The following is a 17,573-nucleotide window of genomic DNA, read 5'->3' on the forward strand; positions in this document are numbered from 1 at the left end:
AGGAGGCATCAGCAGACAGTGGATTCATTCAGCAGACTTTGGATTCATAATACCTCTGCACCCACCAGCCTGTGCCCCCTGCTGTCTCTGCTTCGTCTTCCTGCTTCCTGTGCATCAGCTTCCACAAGTCAGGAGAAGCCTAACTTGAACCGGTCTGGATTTAACCCATTTCTACCACTGTGGAAGCCATTTCTTGATATAAATCTCTCTACCTACAAACACATACAAGCTTCACTCGCTTTGCTTCTCTAGAGAACCCAGCCTAGCACAGTGATTAGATAGTAGTGTGGTGCTGACCGACTTGTCCCTTGGTCCCTGAAGGGGTGTACCAGTTAACCAGTTACCATTGAGTTCCTCTGTGTGCGTGTTAGAACTGTACTCTATAGGGGTTTCAATGGCTGGTGTTTTGGAAGTAGGTGGCCAGGCCTTCCTTTTCAGGCATCTCTGGGTCCACTCATTCAGTTAGATGTCAACCATGTCAACAGACTGCACCTCCCCTGGACTTCCTGAAGGAGCCTGGCTACAGGAAGGGTCCTGCAGTGCTTCTTCCTAGAACGGAGAGAGCTCTCTTTAGAATGAAGTGTGTTGAAAACCTTAATTCCCTATTAAAACCTTCATCTCCCTAAGTCCTCACTAGGTGCCAGGCACAACATTAGTGTTTCACGTGACTTCTCACTCGAGAGTGTCACCACACACTTTTATACCTGAGGGAAAGAGAGGTCAAGTGGTTTGCCCCATGTCACCCAGACAGAAACTTCAAAGTCACACCAAGCGCCGTTTCCACTTTCTCAACCACCAGGTCACACTGAGCCTCTCCAGAAGCCCAAGCTGGTCGCCGAGTGCGTGATCTAGTATTACTTTGTTAATTTATTTTTTCCCCAAAATCATTTTATTAAGAGCTAAGCCAGACATCATACCATTCCATGGTTCAATCATACCAAGCAGTGCTGTCCAACACTACCACCATCAGTTCCAAAACATTTCCTTCCTTCTTCAACTGGATATCAGCGCGCTCCCTAACCCCACCAGCTCCACTGCCATATCCCCGAGAAATCTTTATTCTAGTTGTTGTCTCTATAGATTTACCTACTCAGATACTGAAAACCATAGAAAAACTTATAACAGAGTCAAGAAGGCCACCCACAATGACGGAATACAAAAGATAAACTCCAATATGAAAAAAAAGTACAGGAAATCATATGATCTAGTTCAAGCACAAAGTGTATTCGAAGGGCTACATTTGGAATTTAACCATTCAAGTCTGATTTATTATTTTAATCCTCCATAGTCTTCTCTCCAATACTTTCTATCTGATAACCAGGTTATTCCCATCCCTCAATCGTGGTAAGAGGGAAATCATAGGAGGCTTATTCCCTGTGTAGATCCTGCAAATGAATTCTGGGCTTCGTCTGGCATCCATAGCCTTCTGCACATCAGATTATCACAGTATTCGTTCGGACACTATTCTCTCCTTCGAATTTGCATTATATAATTTACAATCCTTGGATCATGGATATTGGTGTGTTTCTTCCATGTGGGCTTAATTGACATCTCATTTAGATGGCTGCTTGTTTGAAAACAAGCCTTTAAGATCTCAGACGGTAATCCTTCTGATAGCTGGGCACCATCTAATTTCTTCACCACACTTTGCTATAGCACTCATATTTCTTTCATGAGGGTGAATGTCCAGCAGGTCCATATCATAAAAACTAATTGTTCTTAGTTTGGAACTAGGATTTCGTATGAACCCAAAATCCATTCCTGAATCTTTGTTTGTTTTTTAAGTCATTTTATTGGGGGCTTGTACAACTCTTATCACAATCCATACATCCATCCATTGTGTCAAGCACATTTGTACATTTGTTGCCATCATCATTCTCAAAACATTTATTCTCCACCTAAGCTCCTGGCATCAGCTCCTCACTTTTAGCTCCCCCTCCCTCATGAACCCTTGATAATTTATAAATTATTATTTTGTCATATCCTACATGCCTCCCTTCACCCACTTTTCTGTTGCCCATCCCCCAGAGAGGGGGCTATATGTAGATCCTTGTAATTGGTTTCCCCCTTTCTACCTCACCTTCCCTCCACCCTCCATGTATCACCACTCTCACCACTGGTCATGAAGGGATCATTGTCCTGGATTCCCTGTGTTTCCAGTTCCTATCTGTACCAGTGTACATCCTCTGGTCTAGCCAGATTTGTAAGGTACAATTGGGATCATGATAGTGGGGGAGAGGAAGATTTTAAGAACTAGAGGAAAGTTGTATGTTCCATCGTTGCTACCATGCACCCTGACTGGCTCGTCTCCTCCCCATGACCCTTCTGTAAGGGGATGTCCAGTTGCCTACAGATGGGCTTTGGGTTTCCACTCTGCATTCCCCCTCATTTACAATGATATGATTTTTTGTTCTTTGAAGCCTAATACTTGATCCCTTCGACACCTCATGGGCACACATGCTGGTGTGCTTCTTCCATGTGGGCTTTGTTGCTTCTGAGCTAGATGGCTGCTTGTTTATCTTCAAACCTTTAAGACCCCAAACGCTATATCTTTTGATAGCCGGGCACCATCAGCTTTCTTCACCACATGTTCTTATGCACACATTTGTCTTCAGTGATCATATTGGGAAGATGGGAACACACTGATAGGATTTTTTGTTCTTTAATGCCTGATACCTGGTCCCTTCTACACCTCGTGGTCACACAGGCAGGTGTGCTTCTTCCATGTTTTTTATCTGCCTCTGGTTCACCGTAGAAACATCCTTATTAATTTATGGTAGAAATTCTTATTGATCATCTCCATGGAGTATAAGGACCGTCTGTTTATGGTGTCATTGACTAACTCATAGTAGTAACTTTAAAACACTTATTGGAGATTGAACAAGTGTAGACTAAAAAATACAAAACATGGATTAGTCGCCTGTAAAGAATAAATCCTTATTTGGCTGGAAGCTATTGGCACCAACAATGGGAGTTGGCGATCAGGTAAACTTAAAATAATGGTCGCTGACAGTGTCAGACCCAAGTCTGCCAGAATAATACATATCTTAATACAATAAATAGTGCATATTCATTTTCTTTTGACCTGTGTTTCCCCTGTCTGTATATAGGCTCCAGAGAGTTGGTTTTTATTTACTGCTTACCATCTGTGTCGAGGACAAAGATGACCTTTTGAAGGTAGCTATTGAAGAAGGATCAATATTGTTCCAAATGGTCGTTCCATTTTCATACTCTCTTCGGGACCAGACCTCAATCCAAACTCACCAACATGCTACCATCGAGTTGCTTTATTACAGTGACTCTGTAGAACAGAGCATACCTGCCCCTTTGGGTTTCCAAGGTTGTCGATCTTTATGGAAAGGGGAAAACCTCATCTTTCTCCCAAAGACTGGCTGATGCATAACTGGCTAAAGCAGATCCTGACAGAACCTTGGCATCTTAAGCAGATCAACTAGAAATCGAATGTAGTCACGTTTCTGAGCACGGGACCTCTGTCAAACATCATTGGGTGCTTTCACATAGAGCATCCCATGAGTTATTACAACATTTTTGAGGTAGATGGCAACCTCAGTTGTACAGACTTCTGGAACTTTCCCAGGCTCACACGTATAGCATGGAGCCGAGTTGGGAATTGAACTTAGGTAATCCAAGCTCACTGTGTGTATTAGGCTACTGAACAACTGGTCAGGCCAGAAGCATGCCAACAGAGGGCACAAAGTGGCAGAGGGAGATAAGAGTGTTAAGTAGGCAGAGGTGTCTGAGTGGGGACTGATTTAATAAAGAAATCTTTCAGTTGCCAACATATTTGTATTTTGATGTTCTTAGTATTCTTAGCCTTGCCCCAGCCCTCAAGAAAAAAACAATCAGAGCCAGCTTCCAGGGTTTTTGTGAAAGTGAATAAGATAACCATACAACAAAAGTAGCAGAAGCCCACCTACCTATGTACCCACCTACTACCCTGCAATCAATTCCAACTCCGGCTGCACTCCCGTGTCTCTCTTGTCTGTATCCTGCACACCTACCAGTGTGCTCTGGGGAACTGGGTTCTGACACAGAAAATATCCCAGCAGCTCTCCAATTGCTGCAAATTGTTACCGAATTATCTATCATTACCCACATTGGCAGGTGTGGATCTGGGGAGAGAGGGGAGGGGGGTGACCGATATACTCCCTCCATTCCTGGACTGCAGGAGCAGGGAGGAAAACAGAGAGGGGAACTCTGGTGTGAGGTTTTCTAGCTACTTCTCAGAGGCTCTCTGGGGGCCTGGGATTATGACCATTTTTAGACAGCAGCCTGGGGAAATTACTGCTCACTGCAGGTCTCGTATTTTGGGCGCAGGAAGGGAAGGCAGACGCTATCCTGCTGGACCTGGCAGAGGTTTAACAGAGCCTGCGGACAGACGCAGTGATCCAGTGAGTTCTCGAGTTGCTTCATGGGTAAAAATCACAGGGTGAGGTCTGAACCAGACCCTAGTACACGGAATCTATTTTTAGCACCCAGCCTCCAAGTATTGGCCTCCTTACCTCTTAATTTTCTAGTTGAGCAACAGGCATGCGGGCCAGGTGATTCTACCTGGACGCCATCTTCACTCCCTCTGGAGACTAGTTCTTATTTTTTCTTTTAATCATTTTATTGGGGGTTCGTACAATTCTTATCACAATTCATCCATCCATTGTGTCAAGAACATATGTACATTTGTTGCCATCATCATTCTCAAAACATTTGCCTTCTACTTGAGCCCTTAATATCTGCTGCTCATGTTCCCCCTCCCTCCCCACTCCCCCCACCTCGTGAACCCTTCATCATTCATATATTATTATTATTTTGTCATCTATTACACTGTCTGAGTCTCCCCTTGCCCTCTTCTCTGCTGTCCCTCCCCCAGGGAGGAGGCTATATGTAGATTCCTGTAATCAGTTCCCCCCCACTCCCACCCCCACCCCCGCCCGCTTTCTTTTTGATACAATGTCTCTGTGTATCTTTCCATATTCTTTTGAGGCTTCCTGTAGCATTCAATATTTTGCACAGAGAATTTTTTCATTTGTACCTGGATGTTTGAATATTTCCTGGGTGATTTCAGAATAAGGTATGCTGAACATGTTCCTTTTTGGTTTTCTAACTATATCTTTTCACATTATACTCTAATGTTTTGTCTTTTCAAGTTGCCTTTGAAATTTTCTATTCAGCTAGTCGACTTCATTATTTCTTCCATGTGCCTTAGCTAGTCTTGATTTTTAAACGTTTCAGTCTCTTCTGACATCCAATTTGATCTTTTTTTTGGTCTCTAATGACCTTTTTCTTCACTTGTGATGTTCTTAATGCCATTCCACAGCTCAACAGGTCTTCTGTCATTAGTGTTCAATGTATCACATCTGTTCTTGAGATGTTCTCAAAATTCAGGTGGAATATTCTCAAGGTCATGCCTTTGCTCTAGTTGATTGGTTTTCATTTTCTTCAACTTCAACCTCAAGTAATATGTGAGAAAATTCACAGCCATCTCCTGGTCTGATTTTAGATCTTAATATTGAGCTTCTCTACCACCTCTTCCCACAGATATAGTCAAACTTATTTCTGGGTATTCCATCTGGAGAATCCCATGTGTATAGTACACCTTTTGTGTTATCGAATAAAAGGTATTTGTTATGAACAAGCTGTTTTGGTCTTGCAAAATTCTGTCATGAGATCTCCCACTTAGTTTTTATTGCCAAGATCATATTTTCCAACCTGTGGGGGTCTCGTCCAGCGAGACCCTCACGCGGTGACCCGAAGGGACGGCAAACCTGGATGGAAGAAAGACCCAGAGACATGGAGCAAGACAAGTGCTGATCAAGCCTGTTTATTTCATCAAAACTCGGGATATATATTTACATTAAAGAGGAACTAGGAGGTGTATATTCTAATGAGGCATACTGCATAGCATCCAATACAATATGTGTATTACAATGAAGCATAACGTTAGCCAATCAGCTGCAGGTAGGAAGTGGGAGGCACATATTCTAATGAAGCATACTGTGTAACAACCAATCGGCTACATGTTCCTAATAAGGTAAAAAGGGCGTGCAACAGTTCTCAAAGACGTCCGTGATGACGTTCGCATGCTAATTAAGGCTTACCAGATGAACCATCAATTTCGTTATGTTCCTAATATGGTATGTCTGTAGTCCAATGGGTGTTCGGTATTTTAACCAATGGCAACGAAGGTCGACTCTTGCAACTGCCCGTGCTGCGCACATAGCATGGAGCAGGTTAGGCAGGAAACAAAGTAGCCAAGTTTCGGCTACGTGGCTGAAACTAGGGCCTTAATGGCTATCGGCTCCCAACACCAACCATTGTTCCTTACTGTTTGTTTCCACCATTTGCATTTTCTAATCACCAGTAATTATCAATGCATCTTGATTCCGTGTTTGGTCATTTCAGACTGAAGATGTTGGTAGAATCCTTCAATTTCTGCATCACTGGCTGTGGTGGTTGGTGCATAAATTTGAAGTACAGGTATATTGTATTGACTATAGATTTGGGGCTAGATATCCTATCACAGGCAGCATGGTTCCTCAAGATAGACATTGAAATGTCCCTTTTGATGATGAGGGTGACATTATTTCTCTTGAATCTGTCATTCCTGGTGTAGTAAACAATACGATTTTTAAAATTCACAATGGCCAACAACGGTCCATCTCAGCTCACATATGAGTATGCCTAGAATGTCAATCCTAGGCATTACGTTCCATTCCATTTTTTTTTACAACTTTCCTAGATTCATACCCCAGACATTCTATATTCTAATCATTAACTGATGCTCTCCGCCTTTTTGCCTTGCACATTTGGAGTTGTGACCCACCAGTAAATGGAGACCTTGAAGGTTGTGCTCCTGCAGGTTTTACTCCATGTGCGTCATTCTGGTCGACTCTGCTTTGAGAAAGCAGCTCTTCCTCAGTCCTATTGGGACCGCCTTTGGACCGGAGGGGCTCCTCTTTTGGCACTCTCTCCGACAAGGCTCTGATTCTGTTCATAAGGTTGTCAGTGTCTGTCAGTTCTACGATGGTGTCTGTAAGGTTTTCATTGGCGAACTGCTCGGGAATAGACAGCCTATCTCTCTCTCATAGTCTGTTGTTCATCTGGGTGTTCTGCCGAAACCTGCTCACTTTGGGTCATATGGCTGGGATTTGAACTCCCAGTGAGAGAGCATCCAGCAACACACAAACCAGTGCCACAATATCGTACTGTGGCATTTAGTATACTAAATATTATTCCATTAAAAAAACCCTCTGAATTGAGCTGGGCCTCGTATTGGCAATAAGATTCTAAGCACCCCATTGCAGGTATCTATGGACGACACTGAAAACCTACAGTTCATTTGCGGAGCCCTCCCATCTAGTAAGTCCCCACTGAATCCCTGGAAAGGGCAGTGTCCTTTAGGGGCTTGTCTGGGTGTGTCCACTCCCCGACGGCGGCCTACACGGTCTGGAATCATGCTCTGCTGGTTGTGCCCTTTGTGCCTTGGTGAGAAGGCCCAGGACCAATCATGTAAGCTCTTCTGTCTAACACAATGTACCTGTCCTGAGCATGGTTACGTGCCCATTTCTGCTAAGTCCACCTGTCACTGTTATGTATTGCTCTGCCATCAATCATGAATTTGTGACAGTTTCTATGTGTCCCACGACTTGTTAACCCAGCAGTGTGGCTGTAAGTCGTTTGGGTGCCATTATGACCTCATGCTAATGGTCTCCCTCATCTGGGTGATATGTCTTGATCTTGTTTTGCTTTAGACTTATTATATTTGAGATTGGGGGGTCTCTTTTGTACCCCCAAACAGCATCAAACAAGGATAACAGGGTGGCATGCTTTTTAACTGCCACGTATGAAATAAGTGAAAGCTGTGTTATTACCTGGGGGTTCTTTTGTCAGAAACTTCAGTGATCCCTGACCTGCACCCAGTCCCCCAAACAGTAAGAAGTCTTTTTTTTTTTTTTTTACAGCACAGGTCCATGATCCCCATCATTAAGAGGAAAAGGTGAACAGAGGGTATCAGATTGCTGGTCAACCCAATCATGCAGGGTTAGAAAACTCACCAGTAACTGCCATGATCACTGTGCCTTTAAAAAGCTAAGGTCTATTTAAATGAGGACTCACCTGTGTTCAGGTACAAAGAGAAAGAGCCCCCTCTACTGGTGATGGAAAAGCCATGGGGCTTTTCTAGGACTTCAGAGAATCCGGTGCCTAGCGCTTCGCCATGTAGCTCCTGAAAGATTGTTGATTCGAACCCACCAGCCACTCCATACGGCCATCTGCTCTGATGAAGTTTACAGTCATGGAGAACCTAAGGGACTACTCCACTCTAGTCTACAGGGTCACTATAATGATGGGCTTAGTTTCGTTTTTTCTTATGGCTTCCCAAGAAATTTGTGTGTCAGGGTTGTATCCTCTCGCCATACTTATTCAATCTCTGTACTGAGCAAATAATCAGAGAAAACAAACCATATGAAGAACATGGCATCAGGATTGGAGGAAGGCTCATTAACAACCTGCGATGTGCAGATGAACAAACTTGAAGCAATTACTGGTGAAGACCAAGGATTGCGATCGTCCATGGGAATACCAACTCAATGCAAGGAAAGGGTGGAGTTTAGCCTGGTAATCGGGTCTCAGCTTGTTTTGGAGGCGCTTTGGAGATAAATAGCTCGCTGGAGGTGGGACACACAGACTCTCTGCTTTGTCTTCCTGATGACAAGACACATGGAGCTATGCTAGAGTCCTGGAACTGGAGGAGCTACATGGAGACCCATGACAGCTCTGATATACTTCCATCACCCCTGGATCCGCAAGACTTTCCACTCACTGATCTGTGATCTTCCTGTATTTGGTGTCATTGCATGTGTTGTGTGAGTCTGAAGAGGAATTTATAGATTGGCATCGGACATATGGGCTAATATCAGACTTATCGACTTGATCTGGACTGGGATGGGATGTTTTCTCAATATTCAATTGTTCTCATATATAAAGCTCTTTCTTATACACACATGTCTATTAATTTTTTTTCTCTAGGCAACCTAGACTAACACAGACATCATGATAAATGGAGAATACATTGAAATTGTGAAGAATTTCATCTTGCTAGGATCCACAATCAATGTGTACAGAAGCAGCAGTGAAAATCAAATGATGTGTTACATTGGGTAAATCTTCTGCAGAAGAACTCTTTAAAGTGTTGAAAAGTGAGTTTACTTTCAGCACTAAGGTGTGCCTGAGTCAAGCCATGGTATTTTTAATTGCCTCACATGCATATGAAAGGTGGGCATTGAATAAGGAAGGTTGAAAAAAAGTCTATGCATTTGAATTATAGTGCTGGAGAATCATATTGAAAATACCATTGCTAAAAGGACAAAACTATCTGTCTTGGAAGAAGTACAGCCAGAATTCTTCTTAGAGGCAAGGATGGCAAGACTTTGTCTTAGGTACTTTGGACCTGCTGACAGGAGAGACCAGTTCCTGGAGAATGGAATCATGGTTGGTAGAGGGGCAGCGAAAAGAAAGGAAGGCCCTCCAGAAGATGGCATGACCTTGTAGCTGCAACAAGGACCCACACATTAAGAACAATTGTGAGGATGGCCCAGGACCAGGTGGTGCTTCATTTTGCTGTACGCAGGGTTTTTTTGTTTGTTGTACACAGCCATCTCCACAGCACTGACACCAACGCCCAGTCCCGGTGGGGTCAAGCTGCAGAGGACTCAGGGGTCAAGCTGCAGAGGACTCTCTCTCATGTAGGATGTAGACCCCACATGGGAGAGAGTAGACCTGTGTGCTGTAGGACTTGCGATGGCTGCACACCAGCTCTTTCTTCTGAAATGTGTCTGGGTGGACTTGAACCTCCAACGTTTCAGGTAGCAGTTGAGTACATGAACTATGTGCCTCACCCAGGCACACCTTCCAAAGATCCGTCCTTAGATACTGGACAGATGGGCTCGGTGGGAATGTCTTCCTTCTAAAGAGGAGGCTACATGTCAAGGGTCCACCAGCCTCAATGGTGGAGCATTAAAGAGAGCAAGAGCCAAACTAGGTAATATCTCAAATGACAATTTATTTTAATTAAATACAAACTGAGGGAGGCGGGGGAAGGCACAATGGCCCATTCAAGTATTTTGCATAGATGTACAAAGATCATTGTAAACAATTAATAAGTGGACGAGAGAGAAGAAGCTGTTTTCTGTGAAGAATCTCCCAGATCAAGACAAATGCACAATGCCCTGGATCCCAGACAGATGTATGCAAGGTGGGGGTAGGGGACACAGGAGTTACTTGGGTGGTGTGGGCTTGAGTTCGGCAAGCCCTCTCCCTCCCCGGCTTCCCTAGGGGTGGGGGCACCTTTCCAGTTGTCACACCCCTTCCCCGGTTTCCTGGTGCCCAGCAGGCTGTCATGTACACATGTGCACAATCACCGCCTTTAGAACTAAAAGCCCCCAAATTTAAAAACACAAGTCATGTACCCCGCTCTTTGAAAAAACAAAAAATCAAATGCAGACCTAAGGAAGGAGACTTCCTCCCGTTCACAGAGGATTCCTGGGAGAAGAAGGAGCTTGGCAAACAGGGAGGGGACCAGTGAAGCAGGGCGAATGCTCCACCCCCGCAGGTCTCTCGTCACCTGGGCAGGGAGGTGATTTGATGTGGTTGCTTTTCTTTGGTGGTGTTGGGGACTGCTGAGTTGATTTTTGCTCCCAGGTCCCGCGTGACCAACTAGACCTGCCCTACAGGGTTTCCTAGGTTTAAATTTTTAGGAAAGATAGCCAGGTCTTCCTCCTGAGGAGCCCCGAGGTGGGCTTAACCCTGGCAACCTTTCAGGTTCGCAGCAGAGAGAATAGTACTGGACCATCAGGGTGGTGTGCTCGTTCACAGTAAGACAGACTCCATGGCAAGCAGGCCAGTGTGCCTCCGCTAGAACTCTCGGAGACTGGGCAGGAGAGAGGTGATCCAACCCGAGCTCGACATTTCAGAAACGTGGCTCCAAGACGCCTAAAGAATACATCCCTGGGCCACAAAACTGTTTTTTTTTTTTTTTAAGTTTTACAACATCTCTATCAGCACAAACTGCTTGTTAACAGACTTAACTTTAGTTAAGCTCCCCTCCTCCCTGCAGAGCCCAGGAGTTCGGACAGCAAACCCAAACCCAACCTCAACCCCAACACCCTCCGCGTCTCACTCACTCACTGCTGCCCAGTCACTGACTCGTAGCGAGGCTACAGGTCAGGGTACCGAAGCTGTAGCTCTTTACTGGCGCAGACAGCGCATCTTGGGTTCAATGTGCTGACCTTGCAGCCTGATGCATAACACCAAAACCACCCAAACCCAACTCACAGTCATTGCGTTGATGCCAACTGTTAGCGACCTTTTGGGACAGAACAGAGCTGCCCCTGGGAGACTCTGGGACCGTTTACGGGAGTAGACAGCCCCATCTTTCTCCAGAGGAGTGGCTGGTGGTTTCGAGCTGCCGACCTTAGGGTTAGTAGTCAGGCACGTAACCACGACACCTCCAGGACCCCAGGGCCCCCTTAAAAAGTCAACAACAGTTGGGTCGATTCTGTCTTATAGTGCCCCCTGTGTGTCTGTGTGAAATTGTTCCATCCGGTCTTCAACAGCACCGCCTCACCACCATCCTCCCTCACCAAATTCTGAGCACAAAAATTCCCTGGACCCAGCTGTCTCTAGCCTTGCTACCTGCCTATAAACAAAAAACCATTTTCTGCCTGAGCATTGAGAAGTTTGCAGAGCTTGTGATGTGAGGTGCCTCCGTGTGGCAACCGGCTCCCTGACGACCCCTGTTATAATATTCCCTTTCTCCTCCAAGTCATAACACTTTCTGGAAAAGCCTCCCTTTCACCTAGTCGGAATGGTTTTATTTGACACGTCAAACAAAGTCCAGTGGGCACAAGAGGGAAAGGAGGAGCGTGATCGAACAGCCGGTCTCCCTCTCAGGAAGCTCCTGTAAAAATCGCCACACTGTCCATTCCCAGCTCCCTGGGCGGAGCCAGGAGGGACACGGCATGCCAGGAGAACTGCATGTCAAAGCTCCCATCTCTATCAAACTAAAAGAGGTTAAAAAAATCCTACCATCTTCCAGTTCACATTACAATTTTATGGAATGAAGGTGCGTGAAGACGACAAAAAGCCAACTCTGGTTGCTCTTCCGTGCGGCTCCAGGAGAGGGGGTTCGGGGTTCCAAAAGCTCTGCAGCACACAGTGGTGGTTCCCCGTTCCTGGCAGATGGCCATCCCTGAGCTGAGGGAGAAGCACCCACAGGCCTCTGGCCCCAGCCTGGAGGCATCTGGGGGGCCGTTTACATGGGAGGCTGTGTCTCGGCTTCATCTGGCAGCAAAGATGGGGCAAATTGGGTACAGAGAGGAGGGCACAGCCCTTGTTAGGGAGAGAGGCACCTGGAAGTCTCCAGAGAAACTCTGCCCTGGGATCTTCCTCAGGTACCTCATGTGGGTCCCCAGAGCATGTCTCATATGCCCACTTGTCTGTGAACCCAAGAACCCCTAAGAAGCACCACTTGTGCACAGGGAATGGTAAAGAGGCCCAGGGGTGGGGCCCAGGGAGCCAAAGGCTCAGTTTCTCCCCTGCATTGACGTCCCCAGAGCAGGCAATTCCTCGCAGGTGAGGAGGCTCCTGAAGGCTCTCAGGCCAGCAGCCCTGTGCAGGGCCACCTGCCATGTCAGAGAATGGAAGAGGTGCTCAGTGAAGGCACGTCGCCACCAGCTACTTTGTGGAAATTGTTCTACCCAGCAGAACCTCCACAACGCAAACACCTTCTTTCCCAGCCCACTGACCTGTCTGCGAGGTTCATTTCACAGTGGGAAGAAGGAAGACAAAAAGGGAGACGGGGCAGGGGGCAGTAGGTAGTCCTTGTCAGGCTCTGCTAGAAAAGACAGAGGCCATGTTGACTCCTGTTTTTCCCTCAGGGCTCCCCAACACCCCCAACCCCTCTGCTTTCTGCTCTCTCCTCCCAGGGCACCGTTCCCTCCTCAAGTCAGGGACCAGACCACTAGGGAGACTTCTCATAGGTGGGGTTCCCAGGACATCTGCTCTCTGTACTACACCGCTGTCTTTCTTGGTGGGCTCTACCTAGAGTTAGGTTCCAGAGTTGGGAGAAAGACCCACACCCTCACAAGACACACTGAAAAAGAAAGCTCTAACCCCATGCTCATGCCTGAAGTCTAGTCTAGTCAAATAATCTCGGGATCCTATGCAGGACGTCCAGGTGGCCAAGCCTTGAGGCGGGACCCTTTGAGGTCACAAGCACCAGGTCACCAGTAAGTTAGGACGGCTGAGGGTCTCTTCCCTAAAGCAGCACACATCAGAGCGGTCTAGCGAACAAGGAAGAAATCAAAAGCACGGCGCACTTGATATGGAAGCACAGAAGTAAAATCACAGAGCAAACGAGAATCACAGAGTTGCGACCTTTGGCATAATGGCTCAGAGGAGGCCCAAGCCTGGTGCTCCCCCTGCTGTCTGCATCGCCTTATAAAACAGTACCTGTCTGAGTCAGAGTGACCCGTGTGAATATAGGGAAGGCAGGGGGGTGGGGGAGGGGGGGGTTGGGGAGTGGACTGTCCACGTGCAGCCACGTGGCCAGGAGCAGTTGCCTCAGATCATCCAGCAAGACCTGGGTAGGGCCCCCAGCAGTGGCTGCTCTGACCCTTTCCTCCATTCTTGGAGTGGACATGTATCCAGCTTCTGTCCTGCCTGAGACCTTCAGGAAAACAGAAGCGACAGAAAGCTCTCATGGAAGCCCTCCCCATGGGACCTGGTTTCTCCCAGGAACATCCTGGACACATCACCTCTGGGTCGAGGGGACAGCTGAAGGGAGACAATGCCATTCGTTGCCCTGTGCGTCCCCCTTTCAACCGGTACTGTATATTGCACAAAACCACCCTTCGATTCCATCGGCAGTGGTCCCGCGGGGCTTTGGGAGGAGCTGAATCCAGGAGCTTTCAGAGAGGGGCAGTTCCAGGAGGAGGGGGGAAGAGTGCAGGGATGGCTGGGCAGGCTTCTTCCAGATGCCGTGGGCCCTGGGGACTCCTGGAGGAAAGGGGAGAGCCCCTGCCCAGGTCTAGACTTGGGAGGGCGTCATTTCTCCAACCCTCTGTGACCTGTATTCCGGAAACTGCAGGAAGAAGAGGGGGAGGGAAAGAAACATCAGTCAAGTGCACTTGGGCTCCTGAGCCCGCACTTTCAGTGGGTTGGGAGGAGGATGGATGGGCACATCCGTCCCGAAGAGAGACGGACGATCGTGGCAGGTCTTTAGTGAGAGGTGGTGGCATTCTCACCAGCAGCAGAAGAATCCTGCCTCCCTCCTGCCACGGTTATTTCCTGGTGCCTTATGGTAAGACAGGTCAGTCAACCAGCTTCCTCACCGCATCCCGTTCCTACCCACCTCATCCCCTTTCTACCCTCCCCGCAGGACTGGCAACCTGACAAGAAGCCAGTTAGAGAAGAAGTACGAAGAGTGGCCATTTGCTCTGCCCATGTGCCTGGCAGTTATGTACGTGAACTGACTACGCCTTCAAAGCAACCTTAAGGGACTGGTTACTGCTGTCCCTTATGGCACTTTTACAGTTGAGGAGTCTTTAGAGCAGGCGTCCTCAAACTATGGCCCCCGGGCATCATGCGGCCCACCAAGGACCTTTATCCAGCCCGCTGAGTGTTTTTGCCCCATTTGTTTTTTTACTTCAAAATAAGATATGCCCAGTGTGCATAGGTATTTGTTTATAGTATTTAAAAAAAAAAACGAGTCAAGCCTTCCAACGGGTCTGAGGGACAGTGAACTGGCCCCCTGTTTAAAAAGTTTGAGGACCCCTGCTTTAGTGTGACTGGCTTGGGGTCACTCAGCTGGTCAGGTGCAGGCTGAGGTTGGAAGCCCCATATGTCCATCTCCAGAGCTTAGGCTCCTCATGAAACCAGAAGTGCCTGGACTAATTGAAGGGCAAGCCAATTGGGTTTCCGGGCATGCTAGGCACGTGGTAGTGCACCCTCAACCACATCCTCCCCGCACGGAGACCCTGGGACGCAGCAGGCTTTCCCGGGTACTCACCTTTGGGGGCGGTGTTGCCAGCGGCCTGAGCAGATGAGGGCCAGCAGTAGGGGGTTGCAGAATGCAGGTATCGCCTTGCCTTGGGAAGGCCTTGCGGCCTGGCACTGGGTTAGCCGGCAGGGCCTTCTGGGGCGGCTGAGGTCGAGCGAGACTCTGCAGAGAAAGGAACAGGCCTTACTCGGAGCCCAGGGGGGCCCATGCCAAAGAAAATGTTCTCGATCTACCAATGATATACCATTACCAATTGTCCCTGAGGAAACTCGGTGACCGCATGTGCGTGTATCAGAGGATTTTTTTATTCAAAGGTTCTTGTGCTGTTGCTGAGAATGTGTGCAGAAAAACAGACGCCAGCTCAACCGTTTCCACATGTATAATTCCGTGGCATCAGTGACTACATGCTTGAGAGGTACGCAACCATTCTTACTCTCGGTCGCTGACTGGCCCCTGGGATTATGACCTCATCTTTCGAGTGACTATGAGTTGGAATCACTGCATAGCAGTGGGTGGGCTGTCACGTCGATCCCCATAGGTCGTTCTTAAAAGGGCATAATGCCAACAGGGACATTTTTAAACTGCTTAAGCTAAACCATGGTTTGGTTCTAGGAGACTCCAGGAGATATGTTTTTGATTGAAGTTTGCAAGTGTACATCTCAGGAGTTCATCCAGGCCCCCTGGCTTCTTTTCTACACCCCCTCCCCTTTTCATCAGGATCTTCTACAGAACCGCTGATCAGAATGTTACATCACGGTAGCTGGGCACCAGGGAATTCTTCTGGAGTCATGGCGAAGGGAGCAGTTGCTCCCGGAAGCTATCAGTCACAGGGCCAGGTCCGACCCTGCTTCCTCCTCTGTGGCTGCAGGGAAGCGGAGACCAGTGCTGGTGCTATGGATCAGTTCCTTGCCATCAGGTCTGTGCTGACTCATAGTGACGCTACAGGATAGGGCAAACTACCCCTGTGGGTTTCTGAGACTGTGCTCTTGTCTTTCTCCCACAGAGCGGCTGGTCGCTTGCAACTTCTGGCTCGTGGTTCGCAGCCCATTGAGTAACACTATGCCACCAGGGGTCCTAGTGCCTTGGCAAGTAGCTAACAAACTCTTAAGGGCTCAGGAACCACACAGTGACCACATATCCGGAAACTCCGGAGGGCGAGCAGAAGCACTGAACTGCCGAGGCCAGTTAACTGGGATGCCTCAAAAACGTAACCCGAATCATCCCAGCCAAAGAGCCCAAGCAGAGGTGTTTGGCTATGCGGAAGCAATCTCAGCAGTCGCTCTACTTTGTGGTTGTGAATAATACATCACGTTCTGCTGCAGACTTTGTAATGGCTGCTTTGGTGGAGGAAGACCACCAGGCCTTTCTTCTGAGGCTCCCCTGGGTGGACTTTATTAACTCCATATTTTGAGTTAGCATCCAAGCACATAATCACCTGTTCCACACAGTGATGCCCATCGGTTCCCATTAAAACGTGTGTGTGTGTGTGTGTGTGTGTGTGTGTGTGTGTGATGTGTGTAAATACTCCGAAGAGGGGAGAGCAACTTAGCAGGATTTATTCAAATTAGGAATGATGTTTCTTTGAATAACTTCACTTCCTACTGTCTGCACTGGAGGAGTCGGCACATGTGCACAGAAATAACAATATGAAGGCGTTCCTTACAGCACTAAGTAGTATAAACATCCACGTTTTCCACCTACTGAGACATCAGGGAACTGTGGGGAAGGATATAAAAAGGAACAAGGTAGATTGACATTGGAGGAAGGTTCGAGATGGGTTGTTAGGTGCACAGAGCAAGCTAGATCACAGGCTGTGAGGGAAGCCAGTTTATGTAAAACAGGTCACAACACACATGCACACACACTAAATACAAGAATGTCAGGAAGGCTAAGACCAAATTGATAACTGAGGTGACTTCTGGAGAGGGGACAGGAAGAGGGTATGAGTGGGAAGGGGCTCAACTAGGTAAACATTCAATATTTTAGCAAAAGCCATTTGTGTGCTACCTGTGCAAAGATAGAAAACAAATAAAACCCAAAGACACAGATTTCCACTCTTCAGAGACCCCCTACAAGAGGCACAATTAACAGGGTACTCTCCTTCCCACCTTCACAAACTGTGTTGCCTTCTCCATGCAGCCTTCCTTGACTACCGCCCTCACAATGACAACCACTGCCAGCGTGACATGGGCCAGTCCCAGCCCCATTCATTCTGCTCCACGCTACCCCCTACGATGACACTCTCCTTCCCACATTCTATAAAACCTACTTATTTATGAAGTTAACTGTTTAAGGACAGGTCACTAATATGATAGAGCTTCCAAAAGTTCCATTATCTTTTCATCCCAATTTTCCATGCACTTCCCAAGGCCTCTGAGGTAGTTAGTTTATTGTGCCAACCTGGCCAATAAACACATTTAGGGTTAATTGAAGGGTGGAGGGATAAATGGCTGAGTGAGCCTCACCTTTCTAGTTCTTGGGTTGCTTGCTTTCTGATGGT

General features: G+C 47.3%; 1 protein-coding gene across 1 annotated transcript in view; it reads right to left on the minus strand.

The window, feature by feature from the left end:
• Positions 1 to 10,055: 10,055 nt before the first annotated feature.
• The window catches only part of ADAM19 (ADAM metallopeptidase domain 19), a 118,561-nt gene continuing 111,043 nt past the window's right edge, over positions 10,056 to 17,573 (minus strand). The window contains exons 22-23 of the mRNA XM_075541894.1: positions 15,083 to 15,235; positions 10,056 to 14,155 (exon numbers count right to left, since the gene is read on the minus strand). Coding sequence (XP_075398009.1) covers positions 14,102 to 14,155; positions 15,083 to 15,235 — 207 coding nt within the window. The 3' untranslated portion in view covers positions 10,056 to 14,101. The remainder of the gene's footprint in view (positions 14,156 to 15,082; positions 15,236 to 17,573) is intronic.

This window comes from Tenrec ecaudatus, chromosome 2, assembly GCF_050624435.1.
Source record: "Tenrec ecaudatus isolate mTenEca1 chromosome 2, mTenEca1.hap1, whole genome shotgun sequence".
NCBI classification, from domain to species: domain Eukaryota; kingdom Metazoa; phylum Chordata; class Mammalia; order Afrosoricida; family Tenrecidae; genus Tenrec; species Tenrec ecaudatus.